General features: G+C 42.2%; 1 protein-coding gene across 1 annotated transcript in view; it reads right to left on the bottom strand.

Annotated features, from left to right (window-relative positions):
- Window positions 1–412: 412 nt before the first annotated feature.
- The window catches only part of syde1 (synapse defective Rho GTPase homolog 1), a 40,976-nt gene continuing 20,767 nt past the window's right edge, over window positions 413–20,621 (bottom strand). The window contains exons 2-9 of the mRNA XM_691479.11: window positions 17,168–17,479; window positions 16,608–17,018; window positions 9,254–10,045; window positions 8,804–9,033; window positions 5,332–5,458; window positions 4,816–4,985; window positions 4,428–4,713; window positions 413–1,042 (exon numbers count right to left, since the gene is read on the bottom strand). Coding sequence (XP_696571.7) covers window positions 621–1,042; window positions 4,428–4,713; window positions 4,816–4,985; window positions 5,332–5,458; window positions 8,804–9,033; window positions 9,254–10,045; window positions 16,608–17,018; window positions 17,168–17,479 — 2,750 coding nt within the window. The 3' untranslated portion in view covers window positions 413–620. The remainder of the gene's footprint in view (window positions 1,043–4,427; window positions 4,714–4,815; window positions 4,986–5,331; window positions 5,459–8,803; window positions 9,034–9,253; window positions 10,046–16,607; window positions 17,019–17,167; window positions 17,480–20,621) is intronic.

The following is a 20,621-nucleotide window of genomic DNA, read 5'->3' as shown; positions in this document are numbered from 1 at the left end:
TCATTAATGCAACCAGAGCCTCAATATTGTACATGCAGCCTAATGCATGGTGTATAACCTAATTTATTTTTAATGCTGCATCTAAAAAATGCATCTGAGTAATGCAAATAGTGTAGATGCAGCCTAATGCATGCATTAAAAGTTGTTTTTAAATCAGTTTTTATGTGATTTATGCAACAATGCAATGCAAACAGCATCAATACTGTACATGCAACCTAATGCACGCTTTAAAACCTGCACTATTCTTAACGCAGCGTCTTAAACACACGTCTGGAACTTTCTTTTATTTATACTGATGATGCTGTATGTAATATTGAAATGTGACTTATGCACCATTGCAAATTGCTGTTTTCTAGAAAATATGCTAATTGTATTCATTTTGGCACTGATTAATGCAAACTGAGCATCAATACTGCACATGCATGGTTTATAACCTGCATTATTTTTAATGCTGCATCTTAAAAACACATCTGATTAATGGAAATACTGTAGATGCGACTGAATGCATGTATTAAACGTTGCATTACTTTTAAAGCAGCATCTTAAAATGCATCTGAGTATCTGTCCATGCAACTGAACGCATGTATTGAAAGCTGCACTCTTTCTAAGCGTGTGTGACTCTACAGGCAGATGTTGATCTGTTTGGCTAACTCTCTCTCCAGGTCTGAAATGAGCGTGTCGAAGTCCTTCAGACTCAGTCGGCAGGTGAACGGTGCATCAAAGTCTAGTGTGAAGTCGTCCATGTACAAACCGTCCGCCGTCGTCCACACTTCCTGCTTCTTTTCCTCATCGCTTTCACTTCCCGCCACCTCATCGTAATCTGCCTCATCGTTGGACAGGAAGTCCCGCCCACAGACGCTCCAGTCGCCGGCGTAGCGGTTGCAGGGTGGGCTCTCCAGCCGGCCACGCCCTCTCCGGGAGACCACCACTTCCTGTGCTGGAGGAAGATCCACATGGAGCGGTGCTCTCTGACAGAGGCGCACTGATGCATTGTGGGACGCCTGAGGCTGATCGCAGTCCTCCAGCACTCCATTTGTAGGCACTGCAGAGAGAGAGAGAGCATTAAAACACATTCATGTCTAATAACGGGTGCTTTTGTGGTATTTTCTAAATGACATTACGCTAAATGACAGCATTTGTTTATTATTAATTAAGTGTTACAGGACTAAACCTCCTCCTGCAGGAAGTCTTTCCAACAATCATGCTGATGAACTCCTGAAATGTGTTTAATTCTTTATTTAACGGCGGTTTGGGTGCCTGCAGCTTATGCATGCTCAGGTGTGAGTTTCTCACAGACTTCAACAGAGTGTCCAAATCTTGCTGCTTCAGTGGGTCTCATCTATCAGATCTGAGCTTTGTTCTGTATTCTTTATTTGGTTCAGGTCAGGTGATTGGCTGGGCCATTCTACAGCTTGGTTTTCTTTCTCTGAAAGCATCTGAGAGTCTCCTTGGCTGTGTATTGGATCCCCGTCTTGCTGAAATGACCATGCTGGGTTCATCTTCATCCTGCTAACATGCAGTGCATCTGGAGAGTATTGATAGCGCTTCACTTTTGTGGTGTTTGTTACAGCCTTATTCCAAAAAAAAAAATTTATTGATTTACACAATCCCCCATAACGACAATGTGAAGTAAGAGATTTTGAAATTGCTGCATATTTATTAAGAATAAAAAGCTGATAAATCACCTGTACATCAGTACTGACAGTGTTTGCTGTGAAGCTCTACATTGAGCTCAGGTTCATTCTGTCTCCACTGGTCATTCTTGATGTCTCAGCAGCTTCATTGGAGTTCAGCTGTGCTCAATTCAGCTGATGGACATGATCTGAAAAGGCTACACCTGTCTATATAAGGGCCCAGGGTTGACAGTGCATGACAAAGCACAAACCAAGCATGAAGACAAAGGAATTGTCTGTAGACCGCCGAGACAGGATTGTCTGGAGGCACAAGGCTGGAGAAGGTGACAGAAACATTTCTGCTGCTCTGAAACTCCACTGAGCACAGCGGCCTCCATCATCCATCAGTGGAAGATGTTTAACCACCAGGACTCTTCCTAGAGTTGGCCGGCCATCTAAGTGATCAGGGTAGAAGAGCCTCAGTCAGGGAGGTGATCAATAACCTGATGGTCACTCTGTCTGAGCTCCAGCACTCTTCTGTGGAGAGAGGAGAACCTTACAGAAGGACAACCATCTGTGCAGCAATCCACCAATCAGGCATCTGTATGGTAGAGCGGGCAGACGGAAGACACTCCCCGCCTGGAGTCTGCATCTGAAGGACTCTCAGAGCATCAGAAACTAAACTCTCTGCTCTGATGAGACTCAAACTGAACTGTTTGGAGTGAACGCCAGGCGTTACGTTTGGAGAACAGCAGGCAGCGCTCATCAGCAGGCTAACAGCATCCCTACAGTGAAGCATGGTGGTGTTGGCATCATGCTGTGGGGATGTGTTTCAGCAGCAGGAGCTGGAAGACTAGTCAGGATAGAGGGAAAGATGAATGCAGCGATGTACAGAGACATCCTGAATGAAGACCTGCACAAGAGTGCTCTCCACCTCAGACTGGGGCGACGCTTCATCTTCCAGCAGGACAATGACCCAAAGCACACCGCCAACATATCAATGGAGCGGCACAACACCAACTCGGTGAATGTCCTTGAGTGGCCCAGCCAGAGCCCAGACCTAAATCCTATTGAACATCTCTGGAGAGATCTGAGAATGGCTGCACACCGTCACTTCCCATCCAACCTAATAGAGTTTGAGAGGTGCTGCAAAGAGGAACGGGCAAACATTCCCAAAGACAGGTGAGCAGAGCTTGTGCATCATATTCAAGAAGACTTGAGGCTGTAATTGCTGCCAAAGGTGCATCAACAAAGTGTTGAGCAAAGCTTGTATATACTGATGTACAGGAGATTTATCAGCTTTTTATTCTAAATAAATTTGCAACAATTTCAAAAACTCTTTGTCATTATGGGGGATTGTGTGTAAATTGTTGAGGAATTCAATGAGTTTAATCTATTTAGGAATAAGGCTGTCACATAAACATCTGTGGAATAAGTGAAGCGCTATCTATACTTTCCAGATGCACTGTAGATGTTGGACTGAAGCAGCTGATATTCATGTACACTGAGGAAGGGCAAAGGGTTGATGAAGAACTACAGAGAGGTTTCAGCTGCTGTCTGGGCTTTCACTGCCCAAATACACCTCCCTACATGTGTTCAATAGGGTATATGCCGAGGTAGTGCTCTTCCCATACTGATAATCTTCCGGTGAGCTGTTATTGTGTATTGTATTCTATTTTATACGGTTCCTTTTACAGTATTGATGTTGTAATGTCATTAAAATACATCAATTAAACAGACTCTGGCATTCATTTAGTTGCTCAAGCATAAAACAAGACAAAAAGCAGTGTTCTCGCACGTGCCCGTCAGAATCAGCAGGTTAGCACAGAAGCTCCACTGAATAAACTGGGGTAAAATAAATGCTCTTATTATAAAGACATGGCGGGGGAAATGTAATGTAAAGCAGTGCTTCTTCTACAATCTGAGGCCCACTTTATATCGGATATCACTCAGCCAGTGGAGATCGCTGATTTTTAAAGAAAACAGACCTTAAACGCACCGGTTTTTGCATTGGCATACAGTCCACCGGAGGCTCTTAACCCAGGTAACTGACAAATTAAAAGTCCCATTAGCATGCTTCGGCACATACCCCATACTTTTTCCTTGTGTCATTGCATTTTATTACACAAACCTTCATTTGTAAACTAATTAGTTTTGTTTCCTTTGCAAATATGGATTTCTTTGGTTGTTAACCAACATCCGGGGAAAATTCCAGATCAACGGCACCTTTAGAAATAGGTTTACTGAGAAAAATGTGGACGTGTTCAACACTTATTCCCCCGCTGTATGTACATATGAACTCATTCACCCTGTTGTGACATTTTGTATTATTTTTCTAATATTTTCAAAGTTATCAGCAAGGAAATATTCCTTGTCTTTTCTTTTCGCTTGCTTGTTTGGCTGTAATAATCTGCTAATGTCCTTGGGTCTCATCTTTTAATTGTATTTTTACGCACATTTAAACTTCTCACAAAAACATTCGGCCTAATTCCCAACCCGCGCACACGAGTCTGTTCTTAAACTGCTGTCAGTGAATTTGGACTTGTTCATTATTTTGGACTTGTTCTAAATCCCTGCTCACATAAACTGAGTTAGTCATTTGCATAACACACGCCCACATCAGCTCCATATAAGGGCTTTCCTCAAAGCGGCACTTACCAGAGTAAAATAAATACAGTCTCATTATGAAATTATAGCGAAAACTAAATCAAATGAGCTTTATCAGTAGTGAAGGTTTTGATGTGACCATCTGATCATGTCTGGGAGCTGACTCCAGCAGTAGGGGGCGTCATTGATCAGTCAGTGTTTTCTCACCCGGCCAGAGCTGCAGGAGGTAATGCAGAGCTTCAATGTGCCGTTTAAAGTCCACGGCGCTGTTGATTTCTTCACTGTGGGCAAAGCTGCGTCCCCCCCGCGAGGCCCCGGACCCCGGCAGGACCCCCCCGCACGCAGGAGCCGACAGACCCGCCTGCCAACACTCCTGACTGGGCGTCAGCAGCACCGGCCCGAAACACACCGCCAGATTCTGACACGTCATCCTGTTGCTGTCACTGTAGGACGCCACCAGACTCAGATGATCCAGCAGGAAACACAGAGTCGCCTTCAGGAGACACACACACACAGAGATGAAAACCAGTGTATGTGACTGCAGTGAGCCGATCAGTGTGTGTGTGTGTGTGTGTGTGTGTGTGTGAGGTCTTACCCTCTCAGGCTCCGGCAGACACTGCAGCAGAGAAACGGTGCTCTGGGATTTCTGAGCGTCGCTGTCATTCCTGTATGCTGGACGAACCGTCATGGCCTCTAACACCACCTCATACAGGGTCCTCGTGATCAGCGGAGATGGCAGCTCACGCAGGTAGTCCTTTAAAATGCCTGAGCGCAAATTACAAACCAATAACCTGCTGCTTTACTCCACATAGAGCCAGAAACTCTTCAGCACAGGCTGATCTAAAGGGTTAATAATACTGCACACTGATGATCAACAGTAATAAAGACACACTTCACCACTTAATCCCAACAGGGGAAACCAGCAGCACTCAAGAATGCATGATTAAAATGTGATTATAATGGAAGTCAATGGGGCAAAAACAGTACCAACATAACCACTAAAAGGCAGTCACTGTGAACAGTACAGCAGGGTTAACTAAGATTAAATGAATGACATATTAAAATGAATGGTATCTGAGTAAGTGTATGGTGTAGCTCGTGTCTGACTGACCAGTGATGACGTTAACATCAGGATAGAGCTCCTCGTTTAATGTAACTGCTGCACTGTCTCGCTCAAACGCATCCCGCAGCTCCTTCTTCACCGCCGCAGAGCCACAGAGACGATACAATCCCACCACCTGCGCGCGCACACACACACACACACACACACACACTCTTTTACCACAGGTTCATTTAATCCAGAAGCATCCTTTATACTGCAGACTTTAATTGAACAATATTTAATTGAACAGATGTCACTGAAAAAAAACATTGCTGTCTTTAATTAAAATATAAAATCTTTATAAAATCTATTATTAATCTTTAGACTTGCCTATTTGTGATGTGTGTGTGTGTATTTCATCAGTTTTATATTTACTTTATTTGTTTATTAAAACTTTTATCTTCTGAATAACTATTTTTCTGATATTCTTCTATATTTAAAGTGTAAGTTTTATTAGCGCTATATTAAAATGAATTATTATTACCATTTTTTTCTTTCAGATTTTTAAAAAATGTTTTTTATTTTATATACCTCAAAGTACTATATTTTAATGTAAAATATGCATATCTTATGCTCTATGTAATATTTGTTTGATAAATATTATATAATAATAATTGCAGCAAGTTCAGACAACACAAAAAAACTGCCTTGTGCCTTATGATTGAATAAAAATTTAAAATATTAAAAATAATTATGGAAAGTAAATGGGAATAGTTTTCAGTGGACTTTAAGGGCGTTTGTGTGAAAGAGTGTTTTACACATTGAGCATATTATAGACTCAGAACTTCATGTATGCATACGTTTGATCTGCATTGTGTTAAATTTACTTATTTATTTTTATTAAACACATTTTTAAAAACACTGAATCTTTGTATTTTCCCATTCATTTCCTATTGGTGGCCATTTTTGGGCACAAAGAAGAAATTAAAGTGTTTTTTGCCACTTAAAGGGTCAGTTCACCCAAAAACGAACATTTACTCTCTCTTAAATGGGAATAAACCTGTTTGAGTTCCTTCATCCTGTTAATTACAAAAGAAGATATTTTGAAGTATGTTGATAATCAAAAACTATTGACTTTTATAGAAAGAAAAACACATACTATGGCAGTCAATGGTTACAGGTTTCAGGCATTCTTCAAAATATCTGCTTTTGTGTTCAACTAAAGAAACAAACCATAAAGGTTTGAAACGAGTAAAGGATGAGTTAATGATGACCATTTGCATTTTGGGTGAACTGTCCCTTTGACATTGTTGAATGGAGTCTTCTTTTTGTGAGTGTTCAGATGCCAAACTTAAAAAATAGCCAAGTCTGTTTAACTCTATACCTCTAAATGTATTTTTTTATGTAAAATATGCATATTTTATGCTGTAGGCCAGTGGTTCACAAATTTTTTTCACCAAGTACCATCTCAGAAAAAATAGTCCCTCCAAGTACCACCATAATGACCAGTATTGAAATAAAGTAGCGTATGTCTAATTAAGCAGCTACAGCTCTGCAGTTTAATGTGGCAGATTAATTACTTTTATTAAAAATATTTATTATTCCCAGCCACTTTAAACCTTATAAATAGTTTGAACATTAACACTGCTGTGCTTATATGTAAAATAAATAAATAAAAAGTCAACGTTTAAATTAAAATGTGCTTTTAAAAGTTCATTAAAAATGGTGGGCTACTGTTCTTAACAAGTAAAAATAAATAAATCTGTGCTTGAATTTAAAGTGTTAACCTATAGTATCCTATTCATCAAAACCTGGAAATGTTGCTTTGACCTCATACATATAGGCTATATGTTATCATATTCATATATGAACCATTTTTGATCAATTTTAAATATGTTCTGCATGTACAAATGACATATTGGATTACTCTGCGTACCACTAGAAGGCAGCCTGCACACCACTACTGGTACACGTAACACAGTTTGAGAAGCCCTGCTCTAGTCTAATAAATATTTCATTTCCATCAGTAAGTTCAAACAACCTAAACAAAACTAAACATTTGTCCACTTTTGCTTTACATTTGTTTGCCTTCTGATTATATAAAAAAAAAAATCTGAAAATACCAAAACTAACAATACAAATAAATCACAAAAGCTTTCAGTGGAGTTTTAGAGGTGTCCGTGTGTCATCCTGTTAAATTCTTTATATTTTTATTGGACACATAACTTCAGAAATGCTTTAAATTTGAGTATTCCCTAATCATTTTCTATGTGTGCTCATTTTCCTGGCACAAAAGACAAATTAAGGAGTTTTCCTGCAAACACTTAAAGGGACAGATCACCCAAAATAGAAAATTAACTCAATATTTACTCTATTATTATTATGAAGCAGTGACGCAGTAGGTAGTGCTGTCGCCTCACAGCAAGAAGGTCGCTGGTTTGAGTCTCGGCTCAGTTGGTGTTTCTGTGTGGAGTTTGCATGTTCTCCCTGTGTTCGCGTGGGTTTCCTCCGGGTGCTCCGGTTTCCCCCACAGTCCAAACACATGCGGTACAGGTAAATAGGGTAGGCTAAATTGTCCGTGGTGTATGAGTGTGAATGTGTGTGTGGATGTTTCCCAGAGATGGGTTGCAGCTGGAAGGGCATCCACTGCATAAAAACTTGCTGGATAACTTGGCGGTTCATTCGACTGTGGCGACCCCTGATTAATAAAGGGACTAAGCCGACAAGAAAATGAATGAATGAATTATTATTAAGCAATAACACTATTACCCTCAAGTGATTATAAACATTAATGACTTCCTTTATTCTGTTAAACACGAAAGAAGATATTTAGAAGAATGCTGAAAACCTGTAACCATTGACTTTCATAGTAAGACATACAAATATAATGGCAGTCAATGGTTACAGGTTTCCAGCTTCCATTAAAAATATCTGCTGTAGTGTTTAACCGAAGAAACAAACCCATAAAGGATGGAAACAAGTCAACTGGGAGTCATTTTTCATTCATTCATTCATTCATTTTCTTGTCGGCTTAGCCCCTTTATTAATCCGGGGTCGCCACAGCGGAATGAACCGCCAACTTATCCAGCAAGTTTTTACGCAGCGGATGCCCTTCCAGCTGCAACCCATCTCTGGGAAACATCCACACACACATTTATACACACTCATACACTATGGACAATTTAGCCTACTCAATTCACCTGTACCGCATGTGTTTGGACTGTGGGGGAAACCGGAGCACCCGGAGGAAACCCACGCGAAGGCAGGGAGAACATGCAAACTCCACACAGAAACACCAACTGAGCCGAGGCTCAAACCAGCGACCTTCTTGCTGTGAGGCGACAGCACTACCTACTGCGCCACTGCCTCGCCCGGAGTATTTTTTAATACTGTTGAATTGATTCCTCTTTCTGTAAAGACATGAACTGCTCAGAAATATTACAAAAAATAAACCCAATTCTAGTTTTAAACCATTTTAAAAAGCTAAATAAAATGATTTTGCCCACAAACGTCCTCTGATATGGTTTATGTTTGATCTCACCCTCAGTCCTCTCCTCTGGATCTCAGACACACACTTCTGGATGATGAGCGGCACTCGCAGCGCAGTGCTCTCCTTCTCCACCAGGGGGCGCAGCTCCACACCGAACACCGCCGGCGGAGGCAGGTCTCCGGGGCGCGGGAACGGGCTCACAAACTGCTCCAGCAGGGTCAGCTTCACATACAGCAGACCGCGGGGCTCCAGACGCACGCACAGATGCTGACTGCGAGACGCTGCCGACACCCAGAGTAAAGAGAAACAGCATCAACACATGACAGAACCGACAACGCTGATACTAGCATCTAACAAACTTTATTTTAATTTTATGAGATGCTTGGGAAGTGGAATAACTGAGCATTTAGCATCATTCCTCAGATAAACAAGTGCCCTCACTTAGAAAGATCCTAGAATATCTGCAAACATGTGATGGAGCAGCAGCTGCGATTCCCTCACCTTTGAATAGAGCCGGAATGGCGACCGCACCCACACAGCACACTCGGTTGCGTGCGGGAGCACTGCTAGCATTAGCAGTCGCCGGCGTCAAAATCACCAGCTTGAGCAGCCGTGCCCGCTCCAGCTCCAGATTGAAGGTGTGGTTGAGAGGAAGACACGCCCCCCGACAGGTGAGCAGGGAGGTGCGGGCGCGGGTCACTCCGTCCACCTGAATGGCACAGAAGACTTCTTTGCTAGCCTTATTAGCTCTGAGCAGCTCCTCCACGCCTAGCAGATGCACCGTTAGCAGGCCTGACAGTCTCTGAGCGCAGCGCGGCTGATCCGCCAGCGAATACAAGCGGAAAGACTCCGCGTCCGCCACCGAGAGCGACTCCTGAGGCATCGGTGACCCTTTGGGCAGCAGCTCAGGCGAGTCTCCGTCACTCAGATATCCTCCTTTACTGGCCGAGCGGGAGGATCTGCGTGTGGGCCGAGCGGGAGCGCTGGAGTCCAGGTGATATCTGCTGATCACGTTGGAGGACTCCTTGCGTGCGTTTGTAGGCGAGGCGTCGTCTGATGGTGTGTGTGTGCTGCTGGCGCTCGCTCCGTGACGCTGCTGGTTCCGGGACGAGCGCAGGCTCAGCTTACGCCGTAGCTCCGGCAGTTTCTTCATCTTCATTGAGAGCCGACGCACCGTTCCTGGAGATTTGATCCGGTCCATCACACTGCTGCTGCTTTCTGCTGGAGCTTTCTTCTGTGTGCCGGGACTGTCTGAGACCGCGGCGCTGATGGAGTCCGAGGGCAGCACCAGATCTAACACACCACAAAAACACAGAAGAGTTGGGAATTAGAGAAAAGCGCACGCTCATAAACACTGATAGGTAGAGGTCTGCATGGGACTGTTTTTTCAGTCCCGCTCCCGCCAGGCTTTATTCCGCACCTGACTGCTCCCACTGAATATTCAGCCTTTGTTCGCCCACTTAGAATAATTTTTAATCCGACCCGACCGTTCCCGCTACATTTAGATCTGATTTCCAAAATCTCACGTTAAAATTGGGTACTACCAGGGCTTTACATTAACACCCGCCAACCCGCCAAATGCAGGTAGATTTCAGCTCTGGCGGGTTAGACAGACACCTCCACTAGCCACTTTAGCTGGTTGGAAATCTCCAGGGTTGGACAATAAGCATGGCCCAATATTCGGCCAAATGTGATCTTAGAATCGAGAAGCAGCACGACTGACAAAAATAACTATGTGCGCGCGAGCAAAACAGCAAAAAAGAAAGTAAATATCGAACGAGAGGATGATCACTCGCGCAAAGGGGATGTGATGTGATGTGCGCGACTGTTATAAAGCATGCGCGCTCCCGTTACCATCGCAAACCAACCATGCCTAAAGGAAGCGCAACTGGTTCCCTTTAAAATAGACTGGACAAAGATCGATGATCGTTTATCCACAGACAGTCCTGCTGCTTTCCAGAGCTCAAGATAAAAAATACATGTTGTTTTGTAAGCAGCAGTGGTCACTGCTTTCATTTTAATTATTCTTTGAACAGATTATTAAAAGGCCTGTATTAACCAACCCAAGCTTATTCTGGAAACGTAGCCCCACGGACGTTTCTGGAGACCGCGATTTACGTGGCCGGAGGTACATAAAAGGCCGCGTTTGGTTTTTTTCGAGCGAACGCTGCGGGGCGGTGTGGCGCCGCTCCGCCCCTCCTCTTCGCGCTTGCCGGCCGACAGCTCGCCTGCGAGTGGAGGGCTTGGAAGAGGAGCCGGAGCCGGCCGCGGTGGACGACGACCGGAATCGAGTCTGGGGAACAGCAGGTTCCGGAAATCAGGTACGACGAAAAACGGAATCTGAAAAATAAGGGCGAGAACGCGGCGGGATCCGAAAACGCGGTAGAAATCGAAGATGAGGGCTTTTGCTTTTTTTTTCTGGACGGCTTTTGCAAACCGTCGCTCGGGTTTAGGAAAGGAGGAGGAGGAGGAAGAGGAGGGCGGCCGAGTCGGCCGATCCGGCAGCTTTTCGTGTGAGAACGGCGGAGAACGGCGGATCCGCGAAAACAAAAAACGCTCAAATACGTACCTCCCGGGACGTAAATCGCGGTCCGCAGAAACGTCCGTGGGGCTAAGTTTCCACAATGAGCCCGGGTTGGTATTAACCGTGCGCACGTGATCATACTTTCATTATCAAACACAGTATGTTTCACCTGCTTTCTTTCGCTTACAGTTATTTTTGTCACAGTGGCGTAATTATACTTTATTTTACAATAACATTGCTTTATTGTGGGATTACTCCTCGTGTATGTGTAGTTAACAGATGATCTGGGACTTTTAGCCAGGACAGATTTCTGTGCATCTTTTAGATACATGACAATAATGATTTTTTTATATGTAATGTTTTTAAAGAGAAGTTTTGTTGAATTTTTTGTGCACCTATTCAGCTGTATTTTCCTTGTTTTGACACATTAAAAATTGAGAAGAAATACTTATTTAGTGTGATCAGAGATAAATTTGATAAATCCTTAATTTTGAGCCCTGAAAAGTCATGTGAAATGAAAACTGATTGCATTGCGACACACACCATTTGCTCATGCACACCGAGCAAGCTAATACACAATACACACAAGAAGTTAAACCTAAAGCAAGTCATTTTAGCATGCCAAAGTCAAATTTATGCATATAAAATATATTTTCCCAACAAGAAAAGTGTGGCTAGTGAAACTGGCGAGTGGCTAGTATTGTTGGAAATCTACTAGCCACAGTGGCTGGTGATCAAAAAAGTTACTGTCAAGCCCTGAGTACTGCCAGAAGAGAGTGATAACAGATAAAGCTACAGGTTGTGCAAGGATTGTGGGCTTAATGCCCGTGTTGTTTGCCCCTTTGTGATGAGACATGAGTGCCGCCTTAAACCTGAGTTTGACTGCTAAAGGGTAAAACTTTAAGATGTCATCACATCGCTCAAAGGGTCATTTTACTCCATTTGTGTCTATGGGTGCTTTCACATCTGTAGTTCGCTTCATTTGGTCTGGACCAAGGGCAATTAGGGCTGGGCGATTTAGCAAAAAAAAAAAAATCTAGGTTTTTTATAAAGTTTGACCGATTCACGGTTTTGATGTTTTTTTATTGTGTCACTAGTCTTCTCAAAACATTACAGCAACATGACTGAAGTAACACTCTCTTTAAAAGTAACTTGAAACATCATCTGCTTAAGGAGCATTGTATTTTTAATGGCCATGCCATACAAAAATCAGTCAAGGTGTAAATAAATGTAAAACAAATTCACCAGTTAAATAGTGTTGCTGAAGTTTTGAATGAGAAATATTTGTGTAAATATTGCACTTGCAGGAATACAGAGGGATTGTTTGCAAGTTTTGCTGAGTCTAGGAAAGATTGGCTGTCAGCTCGGCTTTGACTTTGTCTTCTGATTGAATGTCAGGTTGTAAAGCTACTGCCTTTTTCTTAAAAAGATACAGAAGAAAAGCACTGAACATGGAAACTGTAAAGCCTAATTTAACCCAATGTGTGAAGTTGTGGACGTATAGCAGGAGCAAATACAAGCACCAGGGGCCTCATGTATCAACGCTGCGTACGCACAAAAACTTTGCGTACGGCAGGTTTCACGCTCAGAATCGCTCACGTTTGGATTTACTAACGATGAACTGAACGTGGGAGTGTGCGCAGCTTCACGGCAGCTTCATGGCTGGCGTACGCACATTTTTTGTGTGTGTCTGTTTTATTTCCATTGGCGACTCCTAGAGGCAGTTGTGTTAAATTCCTCTCTACAAAGTGTCTGAGCCTTGCAATGGCAGCTGTATGAGACGGGTTCATCTAGCAGGTATATAAGGTTTCCATATCATACAGTTGAGCAGCCAAACATTAAAGCACAATCTGCAGCAGTCGCCTGTTTTCCTCATGTAATCTGAGCGATCTACTGCACACACATCGCTATAAAGACACTATCTGAAGATGAATTTGCATGCGTGAATCAGAAACATTTACATTCAATAAATGTGCAAATAAAATATGATGCACAGACTTATTAATGATTCCTACTGGTGTTTCTCGTGATTAATAGTTGGCAAAATCTGATATGTAGTGAGGAAAATAGAAGAAAGAGTTTATCAGTCGCTGGATTCTAGCCGAGTTTAACCTCGAACGTGTCAGTACATGCTGACATGTGTTTTACGAGCTGCGCCACTGAGAGTGTTAAGGGTACTGCAACATTTTACACCTATAAATCACACTATTTCTTGTTTAATTCACTCAGTGCGATGTTCAGACCCAACTGTGTTAACCGCATCAGCTAAACTCTCCCACTCTATTGTTTTCTTTTGTTGTTAATTCCGGAGAACAAACTTGCAAATAACACCGCTTTTCTCCGGTCTACCTCTGAAAGCAGCACCTCACATTCACATTCTGTTTAAAGTTTCTCTTTTTGCTTTTGCCGTTGCTTTTTCGTTGGGTTTTTTCCATTAGCATAGTCATTAGCATATTCATACGGGGGAGGAGGCAGGGAGGGGTTTTGTGCTCGTGCATGTTGCGCTCAGTTTCACGTTCATTCAGATGTACAAAAGAATATGCGTGAGATTCGGCGTACGCAGTGTTTCATACATCTGAATTTTTTTCTGCGTACGCACATTTACAGCTTTGTGCGTACGCAATGTTTTAGTAAGATTTCCACGCAAGTCTTCGTACATGAGGCCCCAGATGTGTGTCTAATATAAATTAATATATTTCATCTATTTTTCTCTTTCCCCCTTTTAAATATCGATCATTTGACGCGCTTTGCTCCACTCTCTGTATTATGCTGCCTGATCTGTCTGGTTTTCAACTAGGTCCGCTAAATGACATCATGGGGGCGGCTACTTTCATTTTCACTGCTACAGTCCCTCGCCTCTGCTCGTGTTCAAACCAAAAGATCAGCACAGTTTTTCACATGGCAGGCTTTTACATCCTTCATACATGTTGAGATCGAGTTTATCGACTTGATGAGGGAATGTCTTGACAATCCACACAGACGTGACTCGGACTGATGCAACAAGTAAAATCCTACATGACTTCACGCTTTAACAGGCAGTCAAGCAGGTCACACACCAGGAGCGCCGCGACACGGAGCGGACAAGACAGTTTAAACTATCACACACCAAACGCGCACATTCACATGATAGTTAACATGAAACTAATCAGATGGCGCTCTGTGGCGAGGCTGAAATATGAACTGCTTTGTGAATCGTGGCTGGGCGGCGCCGGTGTGTGTATAGAAACCTGTTTAGAATTTTATAATCCATGGCGCTGCGTGTCGCCGAGAGGCGCTTCTGGTGTGCTTCCTGCTTTATAGAGTGAACCAAAGCGCATTGATGCCATTATAATGTAATAAATATATATATTTTAAAAATCGCGATTTCTCGATTTAATTTAAAATTAAATCGTCTGAAAACGTAAATTCCAATTAATCGGAAAAATCGCCCCACCCTAAGGGCAATAAATGATACATTGAAGCATATTACCCCAAAATGACATCGTATAATAGTGAAATGATCAATAATTTTCTGAAACATTCATTGATCTTCAGAACACAGGGTAATATCATTTATAGGGGTGTGACGAGATCTCGTTACCATTTAATATGGAGAACTGAACCTTACAATAAAGTATGAGCCTTATTTTAAGTCCAAAGAGAGAGATGCACTATTGTTTGTGCTTCATGAATATTTTGTGCTGTATTTGGTTACTGAGCATTAATAAACAACACTGCTTAATATCAGGTGAAGTTTTTTTCCCTCTCCGCTGTCGCCACTGCCTCGCATGGTTCAGGATTGGTAGAGCTGCGCATCGATGAATTTGCTCTTCAGTGTTTGAACTCTCAGTAATGATTAAATCACACTGAACTGAGCTAAACTGAACTGAACTGAACTTAAACACTAAAAACTGAACCACACTGTTCCAGTTACTATGACCATTTATGTGAAGCTGCTTTGACACAATCTACATTGTAAAAGCGCTACACAAATAAAGCTGAATTGAATTGAATTGCTTAATATCAGCAGTTTTCATCTGATTTTCTAAACTAGTCACGTTTTAAAAAGAATAAATGCAAAATCACCGTGAAACCATGATTATTCTTCAGACTATAATCGCACAACCAAAATCTATAATCTTTGCATGCCTAATTGTTCCGCAGTGCAAAACAGAACATGTGAATGAGTGTGAAGAGGCCTGCTGAAGCAATGCACTGATTTTGTTATGCTTTGAAATACAACATTTGAAAAGCACCGGTGTCAGTTCTAACACTGTTATACCGTCATAAAAACAATTCACTTAAATAGGAGACAAGTATTAAATAATAAACATGATTTATTTAATGCCTACAAATGAGTATGCGTGATTGTCATGACGGGACAGTGTGGAGGAGACAGAGGTGAGGGAAGATTTTGAGTCACGCACCAAGTCATCTGCAGTGTGTGTGTGTGTGTAAATAAGAGAGCATGCTGTCTGTGTGTTGCTTGGTGCTCTCTCTCTCTATGTGTGTGTGTGTGTGTATGAATGAGAGAGAGAGAGACACACACACACACACACACACACACACACACACACACACACACACACAGCATCAACGTGGATGCGTGCATGTTCGTTTGCTCGGAAGCGATATTGTAAGACAACGCGCCTGCTCCCTTTTAAGTTACCGACCGCTCCCGCGCTTTTTTTGGAAACACACACGCACACACACACACAATCACAGAGAAAGAGATAGAGAGCACGTGGTGCTGTGCATCTCTCTCTCTCGCTCTGTGTGTGTGTGTGTGTGTGTGAGAGAGTGTGGTGCTGTGCATCTCTCTCGCGCTCTCTGTGTGTGTGTGTGTGTGTGTGTGTCCCACGCTGATCTCTAATACGAACAGATGACCGAGAACCTCAGGTCATCTTACGTCATATTTTTTTTATTATGCACGGTAATACCGGATACCGGGGTAAAATAGAGAGGAGGTTTGACGGTATCAACATTTGGATTCCGCCCAAGCCTACACTGCAGTGATGTTATATAGTTATAAAATACAATATATTAACATTTTAATGGAGAAAAACACAACATGAGTGTATTACGGAGCATAACTGCAGCATACGGGCTCTTATATGCAGTTGTGTCATCACTCATATTGCAAGTTATATCTCTCCGGCCCCTCATGTGGGATGCTTTTCATGACAAACTACTGGAATATCCCTGCTATACTCCATATAAAGTTTGTTTGGCACTGCAGCAGTTAAAGTGAAATAGGCCAGTGAATGTGAAGAGCAGAGCAGTGTTGATGAGTCTGCCACTGCAGCTGTAAGTGTGTGACCAACTCTTACATAATGGAAAACCTGAGCGTACCCAAACTATCCGCCCCGCTGACGTCAGCCTCGCCTTGGATGCCAGGTCCACTCAAACCCCCTGTTTTTTTACTCGTCTCCCTTTCCTCCTTTGCAAACCCTTCGATCTCTCTCTTCCTCCACGGGTCTCCGTATCCCTCCTGACCGGCTCCGACACCAGGCCGCACGTCGTCCTCTTCAGGAATGGGGTTGTACCAAATATTCCCCTCTCTCTCCGGGCCCTGCCGCCACTCTGTTATCCTGGTTGGAAGGGTTTCATCTGGAGTCTGTGGTTTTCCAGTGGACAAAACCCAGGCCCGACTGCTCCGGTCTAAATGCTGAAGATACGCACCCTGGCCGGAGATCTTCGCCGAGCTTGAAGACACACACACATCCATGTAGGCTGTAGATGGAGGCGTCAGCTCTGGTAAACCTGCAGTAGACACATGCAGATGTTCAATCATTTCATATACAGATTAAATCAGACATATTAGCCCTCCTGCATATTTTATACCCAGTTTAGCATAGTAAAACCAAATATTGCACTGTCATCCTTTTCCAAAAGGCAAAGTGTGATCTAACCTGCATCAACAGCAGTCCGGGAATAACCAAACTCCAACTCCAGATCATTCCTCTTCCTCTTCAGGCCATCCTCACTCAGTGTCCGTTGGCTCCAGGCCTGTTTATCGGCCTTTTCAGAGCACAGATCCCAGTCTGGAGGCCCGTACACCAGGCTGGAGCACGGGTCTGGCTCTCGGCACGCTGTGGGAAGTTTGGCCCAGTTCTGTTTTTTGGAAACGGTGATCTGCGAGCGTCGGGTTTGGTCCTCCGCGGAGCCGCTCTCCGTCTCGGTGGACGATGGCGTTTGGAAGAGATCCACTTTCCCGGTCACATCTACAGCAGAGGAAAGAAAGCAGCCATCATTAGCACAGCTGGAGTTTCTGGCCTTATTTGGTGCTGCAGTGTCCAACATGAAGAATGGATCTCTGCAGAGCTGCAACACTCGGAAATAGCACATGCTCAAAGTGAAACGGGCGGCTGTTAACCTTTACACGCTTTAATTCCTCCCTGAAACAACATTTCTGGGTTCAGTTTACAGTGACGGATCTGGAGAGAGAGAATGAGCACGACTGGGAATCATTTAACCCCTTTACTGTCAGTCAACAAAGCATACAGCAATATCCATGCTGTCATCCACCTATATTAATGTGCATTTTGGATTTATCATAATGCTTAACGGCATTAAGATGTTTGTACATTTGGAAAATGTGCATAAAAAGATGCATTTGCATAACTGGGATAAACTTTATCTGATAGGAAAATACTGTGCATAAGCTATGATGAAAACAGATGCAGTGAGTAAAGTCTGAGCATCAGTCTGCATGATGGGATGGATCAGATATAAATGTGCATGTCTGGATGCATTACTGCACATGTCCAGCACATTATAATCATCTCAAATGTTGTTTTGGGTTGGAAATAGCAACTAGTAAAAGTGAAACGGGCGGCTGTTCACCTTTACACGCTTTAATTCCTCCCTGAAACAACATTTCTGGGATGATTTTGCAGTGACGTATTTGGAGAGAGAGGAGAAGTGAAGGAGCACGAGTGGGAATCATTTTAACCTCTTTACTGTTGCTCAATAAAGCATACAGCAATATCCATGCTGCCATCCAACTATATTAATGTGCATTTTGGATTTATTATAATGCTTAACGGTATTAAGATGTGCGTACATTTAGAAAATGTGCATAAAAAGATGCATTTGCATAACTGGGATAAACTTTATCTGACAGGGAAATACTGTGCATAAGCTATGATGTAAACAGATGCAGTGAGTAAAGTCTGAGCATGCGCTTCATCAGTGTGATGTTGTTTTTGACAGATGATAATCAGATGTAAATAAGCATGATTGGATGCATTACTGCACATGTCCAGCACATTGTAGATCATCTCAAATGTTGTTTTGGGTTGGAAATAGCAACTAGTAAAAGTGAAACGGGCGGCTGTTCACCTTTACATGCTTTAATTCCTCCCTGAAACAACATTTCTGGGTTCAGTTTACAGTGACGGATCTGGAGAGAGAGAAGGAGCATGACTGGGAATCATTTAACCCCTTTACTGTCAGTCAATAAAGCATACAGCAATATCCATGCTGTCATCCACCTATTTAAATGTGCATTTTGGATTTATTATAATGCTTTAAGTAAAACTAGTAAAAGTGAAATGGTCGGCTGTTAACCTTTACATGCTTTATTTCCTCTTTAATTCCTCCTACATGCTGTCATCCACCTATATTAACGTGCATTTTGGATTTGCATACTGTATTAAAACTGCTTAACTGCATTAAGATGTGCACACATTTGGAAAATGCGCATTAAAAAGACACATGTACATAGCTGAGTAAGATAAACTATCCAATAAGAAAAAAGAGTGCATAAGCAACAAGTCAAGACATGAGGAAAGTGTGCACGTGCACATCATCAGTCTGCATCATGAGGTTTAGTGTTATCAGATGATGATCAGATGTAAATGTGCATGAATGAATGCATTAATGGAGTTTTCCAGCACATTGTAAATCATCTCAAATGTTGTTTCGAGTCAGAATTAGTACATTGGCATGAGTAAAACAGTCGGCTGTTAACCTTTACACAGTTGAATTCCTCGATAAAACAACTCTTCAGGCATGAGTTTACAGTGACTTGGAGAGAGAAGAAGCAGTGAAGAGAGAGCAAAGACTGGGAATTATTTCATTATTTTACTGTCGGTCTTTCTTATTGAACATAGATCTGAAAATAACATGTTTGGCTTAAATGAATGCCAATCCTCAAAGCGTTGCTGATTATATTTAAGCTTGCATTCATTATGAAGAAGACACTTGTCAGGTTGTAGCTTGGGTAAAACAGTACAGTTAAATGTAGCCAGAGTTATGTGCCTTTAAGTTTAGTAAAATAATACAACTATAAATGTAGATTTTTATTATTTTACAAAACCTGAAAAAAGCAACAAAAACTTAAACGATAGTCCAAATTTGAAGTTGACATCTCGAAAGATGAGATTTCAGTAGGCTTTAGTTTGGGTGCAGTACCACAGACCACCACCAGGTGACCATATAAGAGCGCCCCCTCTGTGTCTCGAGGGATATTTTCATACTTTTGATAATATTTGTAAAGTAATTTAAATATTTTTAGACATCATATTTACATGTTCAGACAGAAGAGATGATATCTTTTGATATTTTACTCATTTTTGGGGAATTACATGTCATATTTTACTTTACTACAAAGTAGAGCTGGGTGATACAGCAGAAGATGCAATCTTGATCATTAATTTCCATATTAAACGATAATGATGTATATTTTAAGTTGTTAATGTTTCCAGATTTGTAAGAGCACCCCAACAATGACTGAAGCCACAAAAAAATTGAGGCTCCATTAAATGGCTGATAAATTGTTGGTGGCCAAAAATTCAGCACATCTCTAATATCAACACACTTCTAGATTCGCAGAGTTGCACATTTCTGCTGTGTGATTGGCTCTTAGATCAATATAGAGTGAATAAATCCAGAGCTAATCTGTGTTATTGACATAAATTGTATTGCAATTTGATGTAGTATGGTTTATCAGTACAGCTCTTCTACAAAGTAATGCTTTAAGACTCTGATGAGTGCACTTAAAAATGAATAAATAACGTCAGTGATGTCTACCAAAAGTCTTGAAATTTGAACTAGAAGCTTTCGAATGATAAATAATAATTGCTTGTCGACACTGCTACAATAGCATGACTTAATAATGCGAGTGCACACAGGGTGTAGAGTGAGAGTAAATACAGTATATGTTGATATAGTACTCTTCCAATGCAATAAATAAATAGTGCACAAATATGCATTCAGGTCTCATGCCAGGGGTGTCCAAACTCAGTCCTGGAGGGCCGGTGTCCATATATTTTAGTTCCAACATCAATTAAACACGCCTGAAGCAGCTAATCAAGCTCTTTCTATATACGCTAGAAACTTCCAGGCAGGTGTGTTGAAGCA

The sequence above is a fragment of the Danio rerio genome, chromosome 12 (genome assembly GCF_049306965.1).
Source record: "Danio rerio strain Tuebingen ecotype United States chromosome 12, GRCz12tu, whole genome shotgun sequence".
In the NCBI taxonomy this organism is placed as follows: domain Eukaryota; kingdom Metazoa; phylum Chordata; class Actinopteri; order Cypriniformes; family Danionidae; genus Danio; species Danio rerio.
The sequence above is the reverse complement of the archived record's forward strand: the minus strand, read 5'-3'. Positions and strand labels throughout refer to the sequence as shown.